We start from the raw sequence: 26,039 nt of genomic DNA, 5'->3' as shown, positions 1-26,039 counted from the left end.
AGATGGTCACTCAGTGACAGAAAATCGATTTTGCAATAGTAAAAAATATACGACCAATGCTGTCTCTTTTTTTCAAGTAAACCTGTTATCTGGTCGTGGTGCACAGGACAACATGGAGTCGCCAATCAACACAAAAAAGTGTTAGCCATTTAATAATCAACGTAACACATCATAATTATGTTACTGTCAGTTACTCCTATGTTAAGAGAAGACACTTGCACGACTTCCCTGCAAATGCATCCTACAGAATTACGAAATCCTCATCTTTCCCTCGCTCACACTCATACACTGGGCAGTATCTTTTTCTGGATTACTGTAACATTATTTTGAATCGTACAGAGCATAATGTGTCACTGAGATCTATGACACCTTGGTTACAAGGTGACACTGAATACAATCCAGAAATACTCTTTTACTGCTAAGTGGTACACTACATAATTGCCACTGCAGCTCAAGAACCACTTGTTATTTTACATGATGCTGTCCTTTACTATATCCCACTATTTGTAATGCTAATTGTGTTAAAGTCTGCTGCACACAAATCAACCCCTATCACTTTTACCATTAGGCGATTTGACGAGTGTTTGGACTGTAATCCAAATATGTTTATTCTTTGGAATTAGCAATCAGTGGATGTTTTGTATTTTGTAATTTAACTATGTTACACATGTTAAGTGTTTCAAAAAATATGTTGAAAAAGGCCTCACAGCGAAAACATTCAATAGTCATCATAATCTACAGTCCACAGCCCCTGGCTGTGTCTATCTGGAACACAGGCCCCTCCATCATATCATATCCCCACATCATGTTTCCCTCTCCACATTGCTCAGTCTTCTCATCTCTTCTTCACACATTCCTTCACCCAATGACCCATCTGCCTCTCCATTTCTTTTGGTCTCTGGCTTGCTATTGTCATTTCACGAGCCTGTCCCTGTATTCTGTTAACTTCTATTGTCTTAACATGGATGTACCACCTTAATTTTACCTTTTATATTGTCTCTTGCTAGGGGTTCTCCTCCATTATTTCTCTCACCAGCAAATCCTATCCTGCCTTTTCTTCATTACACATGTTTCAGATACTTATGTATTGGAGAGTAATATAGTTGGTATAAGATTTGCATTTTCCGCTCTGCAGGAATCCGTGTGCTTACCTTCCCATTTCACCTATCTCTTTATTTTAAACACAAACTTCTGTTATGCTCTCCAAGTACTTGAAACTCTTCCCTTTCTTTAGCACTTGCCCTCTAAACATTTCAGTAATTAAAATCCACTTTCAAATAATATTTTGTATGTAGTATATTATATTGTAGTTAAAATATTTGTTTTGCATTTTGGTATTTGTTTGTGGTACTCTTTGGGCAGCATGTGGTGGTTAGAGTTTGCCGCAGATGCCCTTACATCACAGCAGGCATGGTACGCAGCTTCTGACACTGCACAGACTGCTTATGGGAAGCCTCGGATTGAGCGACCATAAGATTTTTGTCAGTGACGATGTTCTTCAACACTATACTTGTGAATACTTCTGTAAAATATCAGAAGATCATTTTATTAGTGTGAACGATCTCTCCGTTAAGATTGGATACCTGTACATTGTTATGTAATAAATCTTCAGTTATATGAACCAACTTAAAGTTATTTCAAGAGTAGAAATTGAAGAAAAATTAATAAGTAGTACACTGAAATTAAACCTACATCAAGACTGTTTTGCGATTTTGCCTCCCAGAACCCTCTCATCTTACTTGAACCCAGATTTTTTTCACGCTATCAGTCAAAACCAGTTAATAACAAAAGCAAAGTAAAGGGATATTTTGACCTATACAATGGCTTCCAGTGTGGCAGAAAGTAATTGACAACATAATTTGTGGTGACTGAACCAAGTTGCATCAACTTTATCAGAATGTTAACTTTCATTGCATACTGTTGCTCGACGAGTTCTTCACCTCAAAATCACGATTTCTACAATCGTGGAATCAGAAAGTTACTCCATTGTTGGCAGACTGTTATAAATAGTGAAGGAGAATATATTATTGATGACTTAAGTATCTGTTATGTGTATCTATTGTGTATGTTTAACTTATGAAAAAATGGTACAAACTTATACAACAAACTAAAATAACCCTGTTGTTACACAGAGGACGGTCACTCTGGCCATATAGTGCACATCCGAAACTTAATCAATTGCTGTCAGTCAGTTACAATGAGAACTAAATTTTCCTGTGCAGTTTGAAACATCAATGTTCTACTTTAAACAAACCGTGCTCCTAAATTGATGACAAATAACACAGTCCCACTGCTGTAATGTATGAAGTACTGCACTATCATTTTCTCAGTCAACAAAGAGGCAATAATGGCAGTGTGATTAAAAAAGCTCTCCACTTAGTGGTAAACACAGCACGTATAGAGTTACCTACATTATTTCAGCAAAGGGAGCATTTAGAATCACATAATACTTACTTTGTCAACCTTCTGTCTCGAAACATGACTGTGTAAATCACCACAGCACCTGAAATCAGTGAAGAGCAACTATAAACTGAGTACTACATATCACAGTAATAATACAAACCACAGGTTGCTTTACAGTTTCACATAACAGCAAATGAGCTGCCATCTGACCAGGACACAGTAACATAGTTCCACACTTGTACTACTACTAGCTCTAACAAACATTAATTATTTGTCTTCAACAGTACTCGACATCTAAAGTGTTTTCGTTTGTTGCTGTATGGTACAAGAATAATGGTAACAGACTAAGGTCACGTAGTGAATAATGTAGTAAATCACATTCTGGAGAGTAGATTTTCCAGTCCACTATTAATAGGCTAACTCTTAATAACAACAAAACACAGTAGTTCAATCCGCCCCACACTGAAATTCAATTCCATCAGCAACCCAGATTTCAGGGACTGGCAGTCAATGGTAATCTGTCACAGAGTACATACATTCTTCATCTTTTGCAGGAGCTTTAATACAGTTACTGGAAGTAGTGACGAATCTGATACAACTCGTCAGCTTTGACCATTGAAGCTAATCGACAAGACAACTATTTTTTGGCACAATGTAACCTCTGTATATTTTAAACTAGCAAAGATCCTCGAGAGAATATGAGGATTTTGGACAATGAAATTCTTGTTAATTCCTTGAAAGTTACTGAAAGCTTGAACATATCAAACTAGTGTCCAAAAATAAGTGTTTTCAGCATGGGCAAAAATATAACTATAGAATACATCAAAATTATTCACACATATTAGTAATCTCTCATTCTACAACTTCACAAACCGATTATTCCACCCTACTTCCCTGATGTTTTTACTGGAGCACTTTAAATGGTAACTTATTCTCTGTCTTTCTACTTACGTGGTCATGCTATTTAGATTGGTATGTTTGCACATCATCAACCACTTTTTCTATATGCCATTGTCCTGAATCTGTCCCTCAGAACAATGCCCCGTAGAGTGTGTCAAAATCTCATGTGTGTGCTGTTTATTCTGGCTTTAGAGAAGAGTCCAATATTCAGTGCCACATACAAGAGCTGTTTTCACTATCATATTGTCAAATCTGAGGTATTTCTTACCGTACATCATTCGGTATTTCTTACCGTACATCGAATGTCTATCACAGTTTCTTTTTAATTTTCCAATGAAGTTATCACAATTTGTTGAATTCACCTCTATGTGTCTGTCTGGTTTACAAAATGCATCATATTTCTACACAAATATATAAGGTTTGCAAGATGTTCTGTTGTTTTGTTACTGACTGAAAATTTCACTCTTTACCTTTTTTTTCCTGTTGCAGCCATTGCCCTTGTTCCACTTTTTAAAATTTCCATGTGGTACATTTCAGCAAGTTTCAAAATTTGCAAGTTTTAGGATCATCTTTACTCTCAGCTATTAAAGTTCGATTAAAATAACTTTGCAACTGACATTTCAGTCGGTCGAGTGGTAGAGACTAGCCATCTGCCAGTCACAGCTGTTTCTTGGGATCCGTGGGCTCACTGTGTCGACTAGGTACATGTACAGCCTCACCGAGTGGTGCAAGATTACACAGGTAGAGGGGGAGCCAAACTTGGAGTGATTGCACAAGAAAGTGGAATGCCACATACTAGCCAGCAACACTGCCTTACACTGCCAATGGTATTTGCCAATTAAAAAGTTATTGGAGGTAATAAGTCATCAGCGCCAACCTCTTCTTCTCCAAGTAGCACCTGCACCCAACATTTTCAGTTATATATCGATGTATGCCAATCTCTGTCTTCCTTCCACAGTTTTTACCCTCTACAGCTCCCTACTTGCTGTCAGTGCTTTCCTCCCGTACCCTTCCTCGAAGATTATGTGGAGAACCTTATTGTTCCTTATCTTCACAGTCCACCTAGTTTTCAACATCCTTCTACGAGGTGCATTCAAGTTCTAAGGCCTACGATTTTTTTCCTCCGGACTGGAAAGAGATAGAAACATGCGCATTGTTTTAAAATGAGGCCGCGTTCATTGTCAATACGTCCCAGAGATGGCAGCACCGTACGGCAGATGGAATTTTACCGCCAGCAGCGAGAATGAGAACTGTTTTAAATACTTAAAATGGCGACATTTTCCTTACTCGAACAGCCTGCAATCATTCGTTTTCTGAATTTGCGTGGTGTAAAACCAATTGAAATTCATCGACAGTTTAAGGAGACATGTGGTGATGGAGTTATGGATGTGTCGAAAGTGTGTTCATGGGTGCGACAGTTTAATGAAGGCAGAACATCGTGTGACAACAAACCGAAACAACCTCGGGCTCGCACAAGCCGGTCTGACGACATGATCGAGAAAGTGGAGAGAATTGTTTTGGGGGATCGCCGAATGACTGTTGAATAGATCGCCTCCAGAGTTGGCATTTCTGTGGGTTCTGTGCACACAATCCTGCACGACGACCTGAAAATGCGAAAAGTGTCATCCAGGTGTGTGCCACGAATGCTGACGGACGACCACATGGCTGCCCGTGTGGCATGTTGCCGAGCAATGTTGACGCGCAACGACAGCATGAATGGGACTTTCTTTTCGTCGGTTCTGACAATGGATGAGACGTGGATGCCATTTTTCAATCCAGAAACAAAGCGCCAGTCAGCTCAATGGAAGCACACAGATTCACCGCCACCAAAAAAATTTTGGGTAACCGCCAGTGCTGAAAAAATGATGGTGTCCATGTTCTGGGACAGCGAGGGCGTAATCCTTACCCACTGTGTTCCAAAGGGCACTACGGTAACAGGTGCATCCTACAAAAATGTTTTGAAAAACAAATTCCTTCCTGCACTGCATCAAAAACGTCCGGGAAGGGTTGCGCGTGTGCTGTTTCACCAAGACAACGCACCCGCACATCGAGCTAATGTTACGCAACAGTTTCTTCGTGATAACAACTTTGAAGTGATTCCTCATGCTCCCTACTCACCTGACCTGGCTCCTAGTGACTTTTGGCTTTTTTCCAATAATGAAAGACACTCTCCGTGGCCGCACATTCACCAGCCGTGCTGCTATTGCCTCAGCAATTTTCCAGTGGTCAAAACAGACTCCTAAAGAAGCCTTCGCCGCTGCCATGGAATCATGGCGTCAGCATTGTGGAAAATGTTTACGTCTGCAGGGCGATTACGTCGAGAAGTAACGCCAGTTTCATCGATTTCGGGCGAGTAGTTAATTAGAAAAAAAATCAGAGGCCTTAGAACTTGAATGCACCTCGTATAGTACTATGTCCCAAATTCTTCAATTCTCTTCTTTCCCGGTTTTCGCACAGTCCACAATTTACTACTGTACATTGATAAACTCAAAAGGTAGCAGAGATACAACACAAGGAGCATAAAATTAACTTACAACTTGAACTTTTAACAAACCAGAATGCAGCTAAAAGAGTTGAGGGACAAGAAAGGGAATCAGCGATGATGAAGTTAGTAAAACAGGGTTGCAGCCTATCCCAAGTGTTATTCAGTCTGCACACTGAGCAAGCGATAAGGAAACTGAAGAGAAATTTGGAAAGGGAAATGAAGTTCAGAGACAAGAAATAAAAATGAAACTTCCTGGCACATTAAAAATGTGTGCTGGACTGAGACTCAAACTCGAGGCCTCTGCTTACGTGGGCAAGTAATCTACCGACTGAGCTTCTTGAGCAGGGCTGGGTAGCTCAGTCAGAAGAACACTTGCCCACAAAAGGCAGAGGTCCCGAGTTCGAGTCTCCATCTGGTACACAGTTTTAATCTGCCAGAAAGTTTCAAATTGGCAAGCACACTGCTGCAGGGTGTAAAATTTATTCTGAAAACATCCCTGGACTGTGGCCAAGCTGTGTCTCCACAATTACCTTTCTTCCTGGAATCCCAATCCTGCAAGTTTTGCAAGAGAACTTCTGTGAAGCTTGGAATTTAGGAGATGAAGTACTGGCTCTGAGCACTATGGGACTCAACTGCTGTGGTCATTAGTCCCCTAGAACTTAGAACTACTTAAACCTAACTAACCTAAGGACATCACAAACATCCATGCCCGAGGCAGGATTCGAACCTGCGACCATAGCAGTCGCACGGTTCCGGACTGCACGCCTAGAACCGCGAGACCACTGCGGCCGGCAGATGAAGTACTCTTGGAAGTAAAGCTGTGAGGACAGGTTGTGAGTCACACTCGGGTAACTCAGTCGGTAGTGTACTTAGGGCAAAGGTCTCGAGTTCGAGTCTCGGTCCAGCACAGAAGTTTAATCTGCCGAGAAATTTCTTACCAGCGCACACTCCACTGCAGAGTGAAAAATTCATTCTGCCAAGAAATAAAACTTTGCAGTAATCCTCTTAGAGATAGCAAGGACTGTGAAGTTGAACAGAATGGATAAAGAGGGTTCAACAAGTGTAAATAAAAGTAAAAAGATTGTAACTTTGTCAAATTAAGGGGTTTCGTTTAGATGGTATAAAATGCATACTGGCAACAGTGAAAAAAGGCTTTCCTGGAAGTGGTTGTATGGAATACAGCCTTATAAGGAAGTCAAATGTGGTCAATAAAAAGTACAGACAAGAAGAGAATAGAAGCTTTTGCATTGTGGTACTACAGATGAATTCTGAAGATGAGATGGGTAGATCATGTAAACAATAAGGTGGTACTGAACTGATTTGTGGAGAAAAGACCTTTACAGCACAGCTTCACTGAAAAGAGAAAGCAATGGCAATGCAATCTAGTTGTGTTAAATCGTGTATGCTGAAGGAGTAGGTCAGGAAATGAGCCAGTAAAAGTAACAGATGAGTTTTCCTATTTGGGCAGCAAAATAACTGGAATTGGCTGAAGCAGACAAGGATATAAAATGCAGAATGCGTTAATGTGTAATATATATGAAATGTTCAGAAGGTTTTTTCAAAGGTATTTGTCTGGATTATAGCCTCGTACGGAAATGAAACATAGATAATACGCAGTTCAGTCGAGAAGAGAATGGAAGATTTTGAAATGTGGTGAGGCTGAAGATTAGACGAGTAGAACAAATAACTAATAAGGAAGTATTTAATCAAACGCGGGAAAAGAAATGTATGGCAAAACACTGTAAAAAGAAGGGACTGGTTTATAGGACACCTGCTGGGGAATCAGGGAATAGTGAATTTGGTAATGGAGGGAACTGTGGTAGGTGAAAATTGTGGAGGGAGACCTAGCCAGAAGCACATTACACCACGTCAATTGGATGTAGGCTGTGGTAGTTATTCGGAGACGAAGACACTCGCACATAATAGACTCATGTGGAGAGTTGAAAAAAGTAAGTTACTAGGATCACACACGGTGTCTACTGATTTACACGTGCCTCTAATTCACATCCCGTAGGTTCTTACACTGTCCTCACTGCACATCTGCCCACTTGTGGTTCATAATATCACAGTATTTAAGCAAACACAAGTTAGAGGAGTGATATGCATGGTGTCAGCATGTTTTAACCACTGGTTAAAAAGGCACACAACCCTGTACAGCGTACATTTTGCACCAGGTTGCGCAAAGTGGAGACTGTCATGGCAAAGCAGAAGTTTTCAAACCCATTTCACCTGAGATATACTACGAACCGTGGACACAAGACAAAGGCAGATTCTATGATACTAGGTAAAAGGAAAGTGTTTATCATACACCACACAGAAGACTATTAAATATCCGGGTATACAGAATAGGTTTTGAGATACATGGTCCGATCATAGACTCTCCGTATAGTATGGCACAGTGTGTTGCCCCGGCTAGCAATTGTTTGTCACAGACACAGCTAATGTTAGGAGTGCCCCAGGGAGGTGTGATGGGACTGCTCCTGTTTTCTATGTTTGTTGCAGCTCTCTCAAATACGGTGGCCGGCAATCTGGCACCGTTTCCTGACGACGCTGTCGTGTACGGCGAAAGTGTTGTCGAGTAACTGCAGGGCACTTTTGGATAGCTCGGACAAAATTTCTATTTGATGCCACAAATGGAGGCTCACTTTAAATTTGGTAAAATGCAATTCATCGGAGATGGGTAGGAGAAACTTTCCTGTGGTGTTCACTTTTAATGGCATCTCACTTGACTTAGTTACATCAATTAAACATCTAGGTGTAACATTCTGACGCAGCAAGTAATGGAGTTAACACGTAATAGAGTCAGTTGAAACAATAGCAAACATCTGACAATTTATCAGTTGAGTTCGGGAAAACTGTAGCACATGTAAAATGTGACAGCACATAATGACCCGATGATTCTTTCTCGAGTACTTCGAGTGTTCGGTATCCCTATTCAATATCGTTAAAGAAGAAGTTAATACAATTTTGAGGTACTTAGATTTTTATAGTTCTATCAGTAGGAGTGAGTTACAGAAATGCACCATGAGCTAAGTTGGGAATCTTTGGAGGGAAGAGGTCTTTCTTTTGACAAAATACTACTGAGGAAGTTTTGAGAACCAGTATTTGTGACAGATTACAGACTGATTCTACTGTATCCAACTTTCACCTCACATTTATACAAGATAGAGATCAGGGCTTGTGATGTGAAATGTAAACTTGTGCAATAACTCTTTCTACCCGACCTCCACTACTGCATGTAACAGTAATGATAATTTTGTGTGGCTCTACTGAAATGTAATCCAACGTTTTTTTTTTTTTTTTTGTTTTTTTTTGTGGTTTTAGGGCGCAAAACTGCTATGGTCATTAGCGCCCGGTCCGTGACTGAGGAAATAATAAAAACTGAAAATGGAAAACAGCAAAAATGGGAACGAAACTCAAATAATTGGAGACACTAAAAGCAGAAACAAGGCTTAAAAGTCCACTACAGAGAGGGGTTGATGGTCCCCGATAAAACTTCAAATGACTGACGTCATTTCACTGTCACTAATAAACTGGAGAATGCGGTCGGCTGAGCGCGTGTCATCTGCTAAAATCGACGATAGATCAGGCGATAGCTGGAGACGGGAGCGTAACGGATTAAAATAGGGGCATTCAATTAAAAGGTGTCTTACCGTCCACAGCTGAGAGCAGTGGGGACAGAGTGGGGGAGGATCACCGCTTAAAAGATGTCGATGGCTAAAAAGACAGTGCCCTATCCGGAGTCTAGCTAAAATCACCTCCTCCCGACGACGCGTTCGGGAGGAAGAGGTCCAAGCGCAAGGAAGGGCTTTCACTTCCCGCAATTTATTTCGGGGAAGTGTTGACCAATGTTCAAGCCATAAATGAGCAACTTTGCGACATAAACCGCTCTGTAGATCGGTGAAGGGAAGCGACTGAATAGCTGGCCGAGGAAGAGAGACTGCAGCCTTGGCCGCTATATCGGCCGCCTCATTCCCACAGATACCAGCGTGTCCCGGGAGCCAGAGGAACGCCACCGAGACGCCCCCCAGGTGGAGCGAGTGCAGACAGTCCTGAATCCGGTGGACCAGAGGGTGCACAGGATAAAGAGCTTGGAGACTGAGGAGAGAGCTGAGAGAATCCGAGCAGATTACGTACTGTATACACTGATGGCGGCGGATGTAGTGGACAGCCTGGAGAACAGCGAAAAGCTCCGCAGTATAAACCGAACACTGGTCGGGAAGCCGAAAGTGATTTGGGGCGTCGCCAACAATATAGGCACTCCCTACACCCAACGATGTTTTCGAGCCGTCGGTGTAAATAAAGGTGGCGTCCATCATTTGTGCACATAGAGCAGCAAATGCCCGACGATAAACAAGTGAAGGTGTACCTTCCTTGGGAAATTGACAAAGATCACGGAGCAGACAGATCCGGGGACGGAGCCAAGGCGGTGCTGTACCCCAAGTTGTCAAGAAGGTTTTAGGAAAGTGGAAGGAAAGAGAATGGAGCAGTTGACGGAAGCGGACTCCCGGGGGTAGTAGGGAGGAGGAGCGGCCTGCATACCCTACATCAAAGGAGGCGTCGAAAAAAGGTTCATGGGCTGGATTAGCAGGCATGGAAGACAGATGGCTAGCATAACGGCTCAGAAGGACCGCTCGCCGATGGGACAGCGGAGGTTCAGCAGTCTCAGCATAAAGGCTTTCCACAGGGCTAGTGTAAAAAGCTCCAGACGCTAAACGTAATCCACGGTGGTGGATAGAGTCGAGACGCCGAAGAATAGACGGCCGAGCAGAGGAGTAGACTATGCTTCCATAGTCCAATTTCGAGCGCACTAAGGCGCGATAGAGGCGGAGAAGGACCACTCGGTCCGCTCCCCAGGAGGTACCATTCAGGACACGGAGGGTGTTGAGCGTTCGCAGACAGCGAGCCGAAAGATAGGAAACGTGGGAGGACCAGCACAGTTTTCTGTCAAACATAAGACCCAAGAATTTAGTGACGTCTGAAAACGGAAGGTTGACAGGACCTAGATGTAAGGAGGGCGGAAGAAACTCCTTACGTCGCCAAAAATTAATACAAACGGTCTTACTGGGAGAAAAACGGAAGCCGGTTTCGATGCTCCAAGAGTGGAGGCGATCGAGACATCCTTGAAGACGGCGTTCAAGAAGGCTGGTCCGTTGAGAGCTGTAGTAGATCGCAAAATCGTCCACAAAGAGGGAGCCCGAGACGTCAGGAAGGAGACAATCCATAATTGGATTTATAGCGATGGCAAACAGTACAACACTCAGCACGGAGTCCTGGGGTACCCCGTTTTCTTGAGAGAAAGTACGGGAGAGAGTAGTGTTCACCCGCACCCTAAATGTTCGCTCTGCCATAAATTCGCGAAGAAAAAGGGGCAGCCGGCCTCCAAAGCCCCAAGAGAACAGTGTGCGGAGGATGCCTGTCCTCCAACAGGTATCGTATGCTCTCTCCAGATCAAAAAATATTGCTACCGTTTGGCGTTTCCGGAGAAAATTGTTCATGATATAAGTGGAGAGAGCAACAAGATGGTCAACTGCAGAGCGATGCTTTCGGAATCCGCATTGGGCAGGTGTTAAAAGACTGCGTGATTCCAGCCACCAAGCTAAACGGTAATTCACCATACGCTCCAAAATCTTACAGACACTACTCGTGAGAGAAATGGGGCGATAGCTAGAGGGGAGATGTTTGTCCTTTCCAGGTTTCGGAATGGGAACGACGATAGCTTCCCGCCATCGTCTGGGAAAGGTACTGTCGGTCCAAATTCGATTATAAAGGCGAAGGAGGTAATGCAGACTATGGGTGGATAAATGCAGCAACATTTGGACATGGATACCATCCGATCCAGGGGCGGAGGAGCGAGAAGAAGAGAGGGCATGTTGGAGTTCCCGCATGGAGAAAACGGTATTGTAGCTTTCGTGATTTTGAGAGGAGAAAGCAAGAGGTCGCACTTCCGCTGCACGTTTCTTCGGGAGAAACGCTGGCGGGTAATGTGAAGAGCTCGAAATCTCAGCAAAGTGCTGACCCAATGAGTTAGAAATTGCGACGGGGTCCACTAAGGTATCATGCGCGACAGTGAGCCCCGAGACCGGGGAGAAACTAGGCGCGCCTGAGAACCGTCGAAGCCGACTCCAAACTTCCGAGGAGGGAGTGAAGGTGTTAAAGGAGCTAATAAAGAATTGCCAGCTTGCCTTCTTGCTATCGCGGATGACGCGACGGCATCGCGCACGGAGTTGCTTATAGCGGATACAGTTTGCCAAAGTAGGATGGTGACGGAAAATGCGAAGAGCACGTCGCCGCTCACGGATTGCGTCACGGCATGCCTCGGTCCACCAAGGAACTGGGGGGCGCCGGGGCAATTCGGAGGTGCGTGGTATTGAACGTTCCGCAGCTGTAAGAATAACGTCAGTAAAATGTGTGACCTCATCGTCGACGCTGGGAAAGCGACGGTCATCGAATGTCGCTAGAGACGAAAAAAGTGTCCAATCGGCTTGGGCAAACTTCCAGCGTCGCGGGCGCATATATGGCAGTTGAGGCTGCAGCCTAAGGACACATGGAAAGTGGTCACTCGAGTGTGTATCATCAAGGGCGAACCATTCGAAGCGCCGAGCAAGCGGAACAGTACCGATCGCAAGGTCCAAATGAGATAAATTTGTCGTGGAGGCAGACAAAAACGTGGGGACCCCAGTGTTGAGACAAACTAGATCCGCTTGGTGGAAGACGTCTAGCAATAGGGAGCCACGTGGACAAGGATGTGGAGATCCCCAAAGCGGGTGGTGGGCATTGAAGTCCCCAACCAGCAAATAGGGGGGTGGAAGCTGACCAAGAAGATGAAGGAGATCAGCTCGTGCCATCGGTGTGGATGATGGAATGTATACAGTACAAAGAGAGAACGTGTATCCACAAAGGGAAAGACGGACGGCGACAGCTTGGAAGGAACTGTCTAAGGGGATTGGATGATAATGGAGAGTATCATGGAGAAGAATCATGAGTCCTCCGTGGGCTGGAGTGCCTTCCACAGAGGGGAGGTCATATCGGACGGACTGAAAATGAGGGAGAACAAAGCGGTCATTAGGACGCAGCTTTGTTTCCTGAAGACAGAAGATGACCGGCGAGTAGGATCGTAAGAGGATCGACAATTCATCCCGATTGGCTCGAATGCCGCGGATATTCCAGTGGATAATGGACATAGGGTGAACAGAAAATGGAGGAATGTAACCAAGGGTGCTGTCAACTCAACGACTGCTCAGAGCTTGCGACCGACAGCATGGAATGGCATTCAGCCGAAGGCAGAAGATCCTGATCCATAGGTTGGTCAGGAGCAGCTCCTGCCACCAGCGATCGGCCGGTTGACCGGCCACCAGCAGTGCGCCTCGGCGACACTGAAGACGGCCGCGGGCGATTTCCGCCAGGTGGCGCTGTGGATGGGACACGCCTTGGCGGAGGAGGAGAGGAACTGGGTTTCTTTGTAGCCTTCTTGGAAGTATGAGGTTTAGAGGAAGGAGGAACCGATGGTGGTGAAGTTGCCGTACGTAAAAACTCTTCACGAGTATGCTCTTTCTTCGAAGACTTGGTGTCTGACTTTTGGGCTCGAGATTTAGCAGAACCCGACGAAGGGTGAGCCAAAGAGTGGGCAGGCGAAAGTGGTGAAGTTGAACGGGCGATCTTTGCGCTGGCCGATCGGACGACCGTGGCACTAAAGGTGAGGTAGCAAGTCTGCGTGGCCGCCTCCTTTGTTGGCCGAGGAGAAGCAAGGACAGTGCTGTATTTGCCTGTCTGAGGCACGGTGGGCTGTCGACTGGCGAATAATTTCCGAGCAGCAAAGGTCGACACCTTTTCCTTCACTCTTATTTCCTGGATGAGCTTTTCGTCCTTAAAAACTGGGCAATCTCTAGAGGAAGCAGCGTGGTCACCCATACAGTTGATGCAGCGAGGGGATGGAGGTGGACAAGCACCCTCATGGGCATCCCTGCCACACGTAACACATTTGGCCGGATTAGAACAGGACTGGCTGGTGTGATTGAATCGCTGGCACCTATAGCAACGCGTAGGGTTTGGGACGTAAGGACGAACGGAAATTATCTCATAGCCTGCTTTGATTTTCGATGGGAGTTGCACTTTGTCAAATGTCAAAAAGACAGTGCGGGTTGGAATGATCTTCGTGTCAACCCTTTTCATAACCCTATGAACAGCCGTTACGCCCTGGTCTGACAGGTAGTGCTGAATTTCTTCGTCAGACAGTCCATCGAGGGAGCGTGTATAAACAACTCCACGCGAGGAATTTAAGGTACGGTGCGGTTCCACCCGGACAGGGAAAGTGTGTAGTAGTGAGGTACGCAGCAATTTTTGTGCCTGGAGGGCACTGTGTGTCTCTAACAACAGGGTACCATTCCGTAATCTGGAACAAGACTTTACAGGACCTGCAATTGCGTCGACACCTTTCTGAATAATGAAAGGGTTGACTGTGGAGAAGTCGTGACCTTCGTCAGACCGAGAAACAACAAGGAACTGTGGCAACGATGGAAGAACTGACTGTGGTTGAGACTCAGTGAACTTACGTTTGTGAGCAGACATAGTGGAAGGTGAGGAAACCATTGCGGAAGAATCCCCCATGATTACCGGCGTCTCCGATGGCGCACTCCTCCCTTGTGGGGGCCCTCTCTGAGGGCACTCCCGCCTTAGGTGATTGTTCACACCTCAGGTCACACCTCCCGACAAACGGACGGAGGGACCAATCGGCACTTTCGGAAGGTATCAGCTCGGGTAATCACCCCTCCCTGGGCCTGGCCGTTACCAGGGGGTACGTACGTGTCCTACCTGTCTACCCGGGGCGGGGAATTACGCGTTACCCCGTCACCGGCTACGCATGGAAGTGCGTGGGTCGGCCTTCAGACACGCACAGGGAGGAAGAAAGGGAAAGGGAAAGGGAAAGGAAAAAAGAGGTCTCAAACGCCGCAGCGGAGAAAAGGGTAGAGAGAAGAGGTAAGGAAAAGAGAAGGACAAAGGAAGAACGAAGACTTACAAGTAAGGAAGGCGAAGAATGTGGTACATTTACAAGCGTCCGTCTCCGGACGTAGGCACAAACCATTCCCCCAGAGGGGGAGAAAAGGAAGGAAAGAGCCAGAGGTGAGGGGGGGGGGGCGAAGATGGGGGACGGGGAAGGATGCGGAAAGGGAAGGTATGCAGCCCGGAAAGGAAGGAAGGCCACATCAGCTCGGGGTCCCGTGCTCGCTACGCACGTATCCACAAAAGAGTTGTGGATCCCCTGGGGGGGTAATCCAACGTGTCATGAGTAGTAAGAGCTCTAGACAGTTACAACTAACTACAGATGCTTGTGTGTATTATGTCTGCAATATCCGTCTACCATCTCAGTGCATCAAACATCTACGGCTAGTCGGGTCGGTTGGGGCTAGACAGTTTACGTGATTACCACGGTACCTACTTCACTGGCTCCTCGGAGCACACACAGCCCACACATTGCAGCAGAGATTATGTACATCTCATCATAATCAAAACACAAAGTCTCACTGATCTATTACCCTAGCTCTGCCCATCCATAAAAGAAAAAAACTTGCAAACTACTACTCTGTCACTCCTGTCTGCCTCTGGAACAGACTACCCTGCACTTTGCACACAATACAGTGTTCTGCTGCTTGCTTTAAGATGAAGCTGAAACACTTCCATCACTCTCATTGGTTGGCTGGTTGGATTGGAGAAGGGACCAAACTACGCAATCATCAGTCCCTCCGACCTGGGAATAACTAAAACCGATAAAACATCACACTATAAGAGGGAGCTACAATGGCCATAAAAATTACAAACTATTGACAGAGAAGGAAGGAAGAAGGCAGAAGAAGAGAGGAGGAAAAGATAGACACTCAAGATAAAACAGAGCCCATAATGAAAGGAGTGGGAAGGCAGAGGGTGGGGGTGAACCATCAAGCCCAGTCAAGGCCAGTCCAATTGGGGTGAAGGGGGGAACAAGATGGCCTGCCATCCCCTCCACCCACCGATAATGTTGAAGGTCCAACCCTTAAATAAAGCGATAAAAACCGCCATCGTGAAGAAACTGTAAATCTAGATCAGCTGCTGAGGCACTGTCAGCTAATACCAGGGGTAGCGAGTCACGAAAGCTAAAAGTCCGTCGCAGGGCGGCTAAGTGGGGACAGTCCAGTAAGAAGTGAACCACAGTCAACATTGATCCACGACGACAGAGAGGGGGATCCTCACGACAGAGGAGATAACCGTGAGTCAGCCAAGTATGGCCGATGCGGAGCCGACAAAGGACGACAGAGGGCTTGCGAGAGGCCCATAAGGAGGACCACACCATAGTTGTAGAATCCTTTATAGCCGAGCTTGTTCGGCGAAGAAAGAGTGTGCCATTCTGCAATTTAGTCGGTCGATTGGAAAGTTCATTGCCAGGGATCCCAACATGGCCTGGGGTCCAAATGAAAACCACTGAGCATCCACATTGATCAAGTCCTGGATAGCTACGACCAAATGGGTAGAGAGGGAGGCACTGGCTGATAGCTTGCAAATTGCTCAAGGAGTCACTAAAGATAGTGAAGGACAGTCCTGAGCAGAAGTGGACGTTGTCCAGTGCGCATAAGAGGGCGCGTAAGAGGGCTACCAATTCTGTAGTAAAAACACTACAGCCATCTGGCAAGGAACGAAGTTCCGTGTGTCTCACATAGATGTAAACATAACCAGTGTGACCAGCAACCATGGAGCCATCAGTATTAATCACTTCTGAACCCTGGAATGAACTGAATTGGTGGTGAAGGGCCTCCAGAGGGACAGAATCCTTTGAACTGATGGAGAGATAAAGACAGAGCTGTGGCCAAGAGATACACCACAGAGGGGTATGTGCGTGAGTAGAGAAAAGAGGCGGTAAAGGGAAGTGCTGGAGCTCAGAAAAGAGTGACTGAATGCGGGCAGCCATGGTAAGTCCACATAGTGGCTGCCGCCACGGGAGGCTGATCTCCGTGTCTGGATAAAGGAGACCATAATTAGGGTGCTTAGAGGTGCAGCGAATGTGGAGCACATAAGATATCAGCTGTTGTTGGCGCAAAACTCGCAGCACTGGAATCCCCACCTCTGCGAGAAGGCTAATCACGGGGCTAGTTCGGAAGGCACGAGTCGCAAATCGTACCCCACTCGTACCCCACGATGGTGGATGGGGTCTAGTATCTGCAATGTCGAAGGTGATGCAGAACCACAGACAGGACTCCCATAGTCTAACCGAGACTGGACCAGCACTTTGTACAATCGCAGTAGAATAGAGCGGTCTGCACACCAGGTAGTATTGCACAGACATGTAAGAACAATGAGAAGCAACCAGCATGTCCTCTTCTGCTGGGAAATATGAGGGAGCCATGTCAACCGGGCATCAAAGACCACACCCAAGAAGCGAGGGATTGGCCATCAAGGAACAGGTCCGGATGTGGTTGGACAGTACGGCTACAGCAGAAATGCATTACACACAACTTGGCCACCGAAAAAAGCCATGGGACAGAGCCCAAGATTGCGGTAGATTGCACCCTGTAGAGGGCGTTCTGCAGTGCCCATGATGGAGGAAGCGATGTAGATACAAAAATCGTCAGCATACAAAGAGGGGGACACTGTCGGCCCAGCAGCCACCACCAGTCCATCAGTGGCTACGAGAAAGAGAGGGACGCTCAACACAGAACCATGTGGAACCCCATTTTCTTGCCAATGGGCAGTCCAGGACCTGTGTCGGGACAAAGGGTGAGGTTGCTGGAGAATTCCCACTCGCTAAAGGATGCATTATAAGGCTCCAAGCAGCGAGAAACGGAAGACAAAGGCAGTCGTTCCGAGCACTCTTTCAGGTGGAGGAACGTGGATGGAAACTGAGTCGATGCAGAGGCTTGGGCAAAGTGTTGAGCGAAATGCTCTGCGACAAAGTCCAGATGGGTAAGGAAATCACAAGGCACAGAAATTCCTGAAATGCTTGTGGGAGGACAATGTCCAAAAATTCATCTGAGTTTCGCACAAACTTGTGAAGAGAATGACATCATGAACAAAATTCAATACATGTACAGCAGGAGGAACAGAACAAAAATACACGAGGAGTTCTTGGGTACTGAATTTGGCCGGAGCAAGACAGCTAAAATTAGATAGAATACCACAATGTCGCAACTAAATCTGGCTATTAAGTGTGTGCTGAGGATAGAGTCTAATGCTGTGCATAATTTCCACTTTCGTTACCTACGCAAAATATTGTATGGGCATGCAAGTGTGAACACAGGTATTACATAAGCAAACACCTATTCCTTGCATAAATGCTTTAAGTCTACTTATTTATACTAACGAAATCTAACACATTAAAATGAATACAACAATAGGAATGCCATTCAAATATGAGCACCCTGGGATCACTCAGTTATGTTCTGATAACTGCAAGCAACTGGTTTTCTCAAGTACTTCCACACTAATCTTCAGATGGTTGCCACTAATTATGCCCCAGCTGATGCCATACCATTTTTTTGTCCATTACTAATACTTTTAAAAACAAAGCAAATCCTTTAATTCTAACAATGCAGGAAAAGACAGAGTGCTACTTACTGTGAAGAAGACACGTCAAGCTGCAGACAGGCACAATTAAAAGACACTTACATAAAGCTTTCGGCCACAGCCTTCATCAGTAAAAGAGAGGTACATACCATTCACATGCACGCGCACATCCAGGCATGCACGCACGCACGCACATACACACACACCTCATTGTTCCTTTTCACCCATCTTTCTGTACATTTTTAATGTATTTGTGTGTATTTTTACGTATTTGTGCATGTTTTTACATATCTGTGTGTATTTTTGTGTATTTGTGCATGTTTCTGTAAGTCTTTTCATATTTTATACGCATGTTTATGCATCTCTCTCAACCATCAACACCTATTTTGCACATTTCTGCGTCATCCCATTTCCTTTATGCCATTCCTGGCACATTGGACCCTTGCTCCCTCTTTCTACACCCATTCAGAAAAGATTCCCTTTTCCTGGCTAAAAGCCAGTCCCACATCCTGTTTCTCAAATGCTACCTAAACTGTGGAATCCCTCCAACTGGATTCGTTTCTCTGGATTGCAACGCGCCCCCCTCCCCCCTTCACAATGACATACACCTTTTCAGATTCTGCCAATCTCTAGCCCTCAAAACCAGATATTGCAAAAACACATCTCCAAGGCACAGGCATCTCAGAACCTCCTCTGTTCCCTCTGCAAAATACCACTACTCTACAATCCCTACTCCATACATCACATCTCTGAAATGGGATCTCTTGCTCTCCAGCAGCTGGAGGAGCATTCCAGACACCATCTCCATAAGTTATCCTACCTGCTGACATCCCACTGCTGTCTCCACGCACCACTGTCCAACCCCTATCACACCCACACTTTTCCCCCTTGTCCACCCCTCATTGCAGCTAAACCCTGCCTAGCTGATCTTTTCAACTTGCCCCATCCCCCTAAACTCCCTACCAACTCTCTATCAAAACCAAAGCCAAAACATTCCTGTAACATTGTTGCTAACCTTTCCACCACAAGCTTCAGCTACACAGAAGTTTCAGTCATGTCCAAAGACCTTACCTTTAGCCCTACACCCAAATTTAACCATGCTGGACTTATCAAAGACCTACTCTCCTTCTCCTAATCCCTGCAACATCCAAATTCCAACATTGAACCTTGCCTCTTCCATTTCACACCACCATCCAACCATGACCCCCCCCCCCCCCACCTAACCACCCACTGGTCACCTTCTAGGAATTCGTTACTTCCAACCTAGCCTCACCATCCTTCCCCAGGTCCCTTCCTCAGAACATCAACCTTTCAGTAGAAGAAAGAACAGCCATACATACCTCAGAACAAATCCTGATCTAATCATCATACCTGCAGACAAGGGTTCCACAACTGTTGTTATGAACCACAAAGAGTACCCAGCAGAAGCCCTCCGCCAATTACCTGACTCCGCCACCAATAAACTCTGCCAGGGTGATTGATTCCATCCCAACACAAACTCCAATCCCTAATTAAAGCCTTAGACCCTTTCCAGAACATCTCCCCTGAATCCAATTCGTTCCTCATCCCTATGACACCCAGCACACCTGCCTTCTACATGCTCCCCAAAATCCACAAAATCAACAGTCCTGGACACCCCATTATGGCTGGTTATTGTGCCCCCACTGGAAGAATTTCAGCCCTTGTTGTCCAACACCTCCAACCAATTGCCCGTAATCCAGACTCCCATGTCAGAGATGCCAACCGCTTCCTATGCCATTTCTCCACCATCCCCACTCCTTTACCTCCTGGATCCCTACTCATCACTGTTGACGCTCCCTCTCTATACACCAACATCCCTCATGCCCGTGGGCTTATCGCTACTGAACACTATCTTCCCCAACGCCCTTTGCACTCCATATACACTACCTCATTCCGCAAACATCTTACTAACTTCATCCTAACCAACAACTACTTCTCTTTTGAAGGGAAAGTATATAAACAACCCTGTGAGACAACCGTGGGCACCTGCCTGGCACCTCCCTATGCCAACCTTTTTATGGGCTATCTAGAGGAGACCTTCCTAGCCTCCCAAAACACCAAACCCCTAGTCTGGTTCATGATCTGGACTCAGGGCCAAGACACCCTATCTCCGTTAATTCACAATTCAACACCTTCTCTCCCATCTGCTTCACGTGGTCCTCCTAAACCCAGCATATCCTAGATGTTGACCTCCTCCTCTTTGATAGCTCCATCCACACCTCTGTCCACATTAAACCCACCAACCACCACCAGTGCCTGCACTTTGACAGCTATCATCTACCATCTTTTTAACTTCTAAAAATCCCTTTTCTACAGCCTAGCCACCTGGACATTTCATATCTGCAGAGACAAAAACTCCCTTGCTCAGAATGCTGTGGGCCTTGGCAAAAAGGCCTTTACAGAGAGGCACTATGCCCAAGATCTAGCCTGCAAACAGATCTCCCATGCCATTTCTCCTCACACCCCCAATCCTCCCACCACCCCCAAGAAAAAGCCACAAAGCAGTGTCCCCTTGTCACCCCAGACTTGACAATTGAACCACATCCTTCACCAGGACTCTGATTACCTATCATCATGATCTGAAATGAGGGACATTCTATCTGAGACTTCCCACCTCTCCTACAGTGGTGTGGAATCAGCCACCCAAGCACAAACAACATCCCAATCATCCCTGTGCCTCTCCCAATACCAACCCCTTGCCGCAAGAATCATATTCCTGTGGAAGACCCAGATGCAAAGCCTGCCCAATCCAACCATTCAGCATTTCCTATTCCACCCTGTCACAGGTTTAATCTACCCAGTCAGGGGCTGGGACACCTGTGGAAGCAGGCATGTCATTTACCAGCTCAGCTGCAATCACTGCACAGCTTTTTCACAGCTTTTTATGTTGGTATGACTACCAACCAGATGTCCACCAGGATGAGTGGCCACCACCAAACTTTGGCCACGAGCAAAGTAGATGACCCTGTGGCGCAACATGCATCTGGACATAATTTATTTCAATGGCTGCTTCTACCCGAGCCATCTGGACCCTTCCCGCCACCAACAATTTTTCTGAACTGTGCAGATGGGAGTTATCCTCACAACACATTCTCTATTTCTGTAATTATCCTGGCCTCAACCTACAGTAACATATTGTCCCCACACCATGCACCCAACTGTTTCCACCCCCGCTGTCATATCTCCCACCCAGTTTATTTGCAGTCCTCTGCCAATGCACCTGCCTGTCTTTCCCCACTCCTCTCCTTTTTTTGCTCCTTTAATATAATAATAATAGATCTTTTTTTAATGCAAATCATTATTTATGAACTACTGATGTATTTTTAAAGCTGCTTCTATGAAAATTGGTATATGACATCTGTTACAAATAAAACAAAAAGTGTTTCAGTGTTTTCAGAAATTTTGACCCCTGAGGGGTTGAAATAGGGGATAAAATGTTTTAAAAAATATTTCACTACGAAAGCAATGCTAAATCTATGAAAATCTGAATTTGGCTTCTCAGTCAGACACAAAAAAATACATATTTCACTGTTTTTGGAAATTCAACCCCTATTGTGGTGAAATAGATGATGAAAGCTTTTATGGAAATATTTCATTATACACGCACTTTTGAGATTGAATTTATGAACATTTGAATTTGGCTTCTCTGTTAGAAATAAAAAATACCAATTTCACTGTTTTTGAAAATTCTACTCCCAAGGAGGTGAAATGGAGAATGAAATGTTTTGCGAAAACATTCCATTATGTAGGTATTTTAAAGCTAAATCTCTGAAAATCAGTATTTGGCTTCTCAGTTGGAAATGAGAAAATATGTGTTCCACAGATTCTTGGAATTTCAACCCCCGTGTGGGTGAAACGGAGCGAGACTGGTTCACTGTCTCATCATCGCCCATCGCAAACTGCTAAGGATTGAAACTTAAATTTAATGAGGGTGTGGATCTTATACTGCAGGCACTGTTTAAGAAAGAGTTGTTCAAAATTCCACTCCTAAGGGGGTGAAGTAGTGGATGAAAAGCTTTTTGAAAACATATCACTATTAAGTCAATTTTGAGGCTACTACCACGAAAATTGGTATTTGGTTTCTCAGTAAGAAATTTAAAAAAATGTGTGTTCCACCACTTTTGGAAATTCAACCCCTAAGGTGGTGAAACAGGGGATGAAAACTTTTTAAAAAATATTTTGTTATATTAGAAAATTTTTGAAGCTAAATCTGTGTAAATTGGTGTTTCATTTCTGTTAGATATGTAGTAATGTGTTATGGGATGGACGTTTCTATGGAAATATCATGAAGAGAAAAAAAATTACATGACTAACAAAAGCCTTTGACTTCAGTTACCACAATCGTTTTTTTTTTTTTTAGAAGTACATTTAGAACAGACCAGTCTTCTATGGCCTTAATTAGCGTGCAAAGTTCAGAAGGTGTTGCAATTTGTGAACAACATAAAAATTTCATGGTGTGGGTTCCTGTTGTTATGCCCTAGTTCATGAACCCGGGCAATGTATGAATGGCCAAGTAAGTGGTCCTGACAGTCAGGATACCAGTTACATTGGAATAAGGCTGGGCATCTCTGACATATTCTGAGTCGTGGTCACTTTTGTGCTCAGACAGCAAAGACTACCAAATCCACCGGTTAGTCCCTCAACCGTTAGGGTAAAACCCAATGGGACCCGGGGCAAGTAAGGCTAGCAACCTACTTCCCTGGTACTTTAAACATGATGCTGGCAACAATCAGAGCAAAATGCCTCAGACCTTTGGAGGTGACGGAGTCCCACCTCTAACTGACAAACCAGGGACTCCTAAGATACGACTCGGCAAACGAATGTTAACGAGATGGGGAGCTATTAATATCAATGGGGGCTACTCTGGGAAGAAGGTAGAGTTGGCAGAGGCTGCAAGTAAGATGGGGTTGGACGTTTTAGCTGTTAGTGACATTCGGGTAAGGGGTGAGAAAGAAGAGGAAGTGGGAGAATACAAGGTTTACCTGTCAGGATTCAAAGCAGGAATAGCACAATGGGGTGTAGGGCTTTACACCAGGAAAGAAATGGAATCCAGCGTAGTTGCAATAAGGTACGTAAACGAACGACTGATGTGGATAGATTTGACAGTGTCTAACAAGAAAATTAGGATTGTGTCAGTATATTCACACTGTGAAGGGACAGATCAAGATAAGATGGATAGTTTTTATGACGCACTCAGTGCCGTAATTGTTGGAGTAAAGGACAAGGACAGTGTCCTGCTCATGGGTGATTTTAATGCCAGGATTGGAAATCGAACAGAAGGGTATGAAAAGGTTATGGGTAAATTTGGAGAGGATATAGAGGCCAACAGGAACGGGAAACAACTCTTGGATTTCTGTGCCAGTATGGGCTTAGTAATCACAAACTCCTTTTTTAAACATAAGAACATTCACCGGTATACTTGGGAAGGCAGGGGAACTAGATCTGTCATTGACTATATAATAACAGATCAGGGATTCAGGAAGGCTGTGAGGGATACACGTTTATTCAGGGGATTCTTTGATGACACTGATCACTATTTAATCTGCAGTGAAATCGGTCTTGTGAGGCCGAAAGTGCAGCAGGTCAGGTCCATATGTAGGAGGATAAGAGTGGAGAAACTTCAGGATAAGGAAATCAGGCACAAGTACATAACAGTGATCTCAGAAAGGTACCAGTTAGTTGAATGTAGTCAATTACAGTCATTGGAAAAGGAATGGACAAGGTACAGGGACACAGTACTAGAAGTGGCTAAAGAATGTCTTGGAACAGTGGTGTGTAAAGGTAGGATGAAGCAAACAGCTTGGTGGAATGATGCAGTCAAGGCAGCCTGTAAAAGGAAAAAGTTGGCGGCTCAAAAATGGCTATATACTAGAACTCAGGTGGACAGAGAAAGTTATGTTGAAGAAAGAAACAAAGCCAAACAGATAATTGCAGCATCCAAGAAGAAATCATGGGAAGACTTCGGAAACAGGTTGGAGACTTTGGGTCAAGCTGCTGGAAAACCATTCTGGAGTGTAATTAGCAGCCTTTGAAAGGGAGGTAAGAAGGAAATGACAAGTATTATGGACAGGTCAGGAAAACTGCTGGTGAATCCTGTTGATGCCTTGGGCAGATGGAGGGAATGTTTCGAAGAGTTGCTCAATGTAGGTGAAAATATGATCAGTAATGATTCAGATTTCGATGTACAATGGGATAGGAATGATGATGGAAATAGGATCACATTTTAGGAAGTGGAGAAAATAGTCAATATGTTGCAGTGCAATAAAGCGGCTGGGGTGGATGAAATTAAGTCAGAACTCATCAAATACAGTGGAATGTCAGGTCTTAAATGGCTACACAGGATAATTGAAATGGCGTGGGAGTCGGGACAGGTTCCATCAGACTAGACGAAAGCAGTAATCACACCAATCTTTAAACATGGAAACAGAAAAGATTGTAACAACTACAGAGGTATCTCTTTAATCAGCGTTGTGGGTAAAATCTTCTCAGGTATTGTTGAAAGGAAAGTTCGAGTATTAGTTGAGGACAAATTGGATGAAAATCAGTGTGGGTTTAGGCCTCTTAGAGGTTGTCAGGACCAGATCTTTAGCTTACGGCAAATAATGGAGAAGTGTTACGAGTGGAACAGGGAATTGTATCTATGCTTTATAGATCTAGAAAAGGCATATGACCGGGTTCCTAGAAGGAATTTATTGTCTGTTCTACGAGATTATGGAATAGGAGGCAAACTTTTGCAAGCAATTAAAGGTCTTTACATAGACAGTCAGGCAGCAGTTAGAGTTGACGGTAAATTGAGTTCATGGTTCAGAGTAGTTTCAGGGGTAAGACAAGGCTGCAACCTGTCTCCACTGTTGTTCATATTATTTATGGATCATATGTTGAAAACAATAGACTGGCTGGGTGAGATTAAGATATGTGAACACAAAATAAGCAGTCTCGCATATGCAGATGACTTAGTTGTGATGGCAGATTCGATTGAAAGTTTGCAAATTAATATTTCAGAGCTAGATCAGAAATGTAAGGACTATGGTATGAAGATTATCATCTCCAAAACGAAAGTAATGTCAGTGGGAAAGAGATATAAACGGATTGAGTGTCAAATAGGAGGAACAAAGTTAGAACAGGTGGACAGTCTCAAGTACTTAGGATGCATATTCTCACAGGATGGCAACATAGTGAAAGAATTGGAAGCGAGGTGTAGCAAAGCTAATGCAGTGAGCGCTCAGCTACGATCTACTCTCTTCTGCAGGAAGGAAGTCAGTACCAAGACTAAGTTATCTGTGCACCATTCAATCTTTCGACCAACTTTGTTGTATGGGAGCGAAATCTGTGTGGATTCAGGTTACCTTATCAATAAGGTTGAGGTTACGAATATGAAAGTAGCTAGGATGATTGCAGGTACTAGTAGATGGGAACAATGGCAGGAGGGTGCCCACAATGAGGAAATCAAAGAAAAACTGGGAATGAACTCTATAGATGTAGCAGTCAGGGTGAACAGGCTTAGATGGTGGGGGCATGTTACACGCATGGGAGAAGCAAGGTTACCTAAGAGACTCATGGGTTCAGCAGTAGAGGGTACGAGGAGTCGGGGCAGACCAAGGAGAAGGTACCTGGATTCGGTTAAGAACGATCTTGAAGTAATAGGCTTAACATCAGAAGAGGCATCAATGTTAGCACAGAATAGGGGATCATGGAGGAATTT

The 26,039-nt window shown here is 44.7% G+C and overlaps 1 protein-coding gene across 2 annotated transcripts in view; it reads right to left on the bottom strand.

The window, feature by feature from the left end:
- Window positions 1–26,039, bottom strand: part of LOC126210596 (glutamic acid-rich protein-like) — a 58,636-nt gene that overhangs the window by 20,250 nt on the left and 12,347 nt on the right. For both annotated transcript variants that reach the window (XM_049939865.1, XM_049939864.1), the window contains exon 2: window positions 2,455–2,503. In XM_049939865.1, coding sequence (XP_049795822.1) covers window positions 2,455–2,480 — 26 coding nt within the window. In that variant the 5' untranslated portion in view covers window positions 2,481–2,503. The remainder of the gene's footprint in view (window positions 1–2,454; window positions 2,504–26,039) is intronic.

The sequence above is a fragment of the Schistocerca nitens genome, chromosome 10 (assembly GCF_023898315.1).
Source record: "Schistocerca nitens isolate TAMUIC-IGC-003100 chromosome 10, iqSchNite1.1, whole genome shotgun sequence".
Classification (NCBI taxonomy): Eukaryota; Metazoa; Arthropoda; class Insecta; order Orthoptera; family Acrididae; genus Schistocerca; species Schistocerca nitens.
The sequence above is the reverse complement of the archived record's forward strand: the minus strand, read 5'-3'. Positions and strand labels throughout refer to the sequence as shown.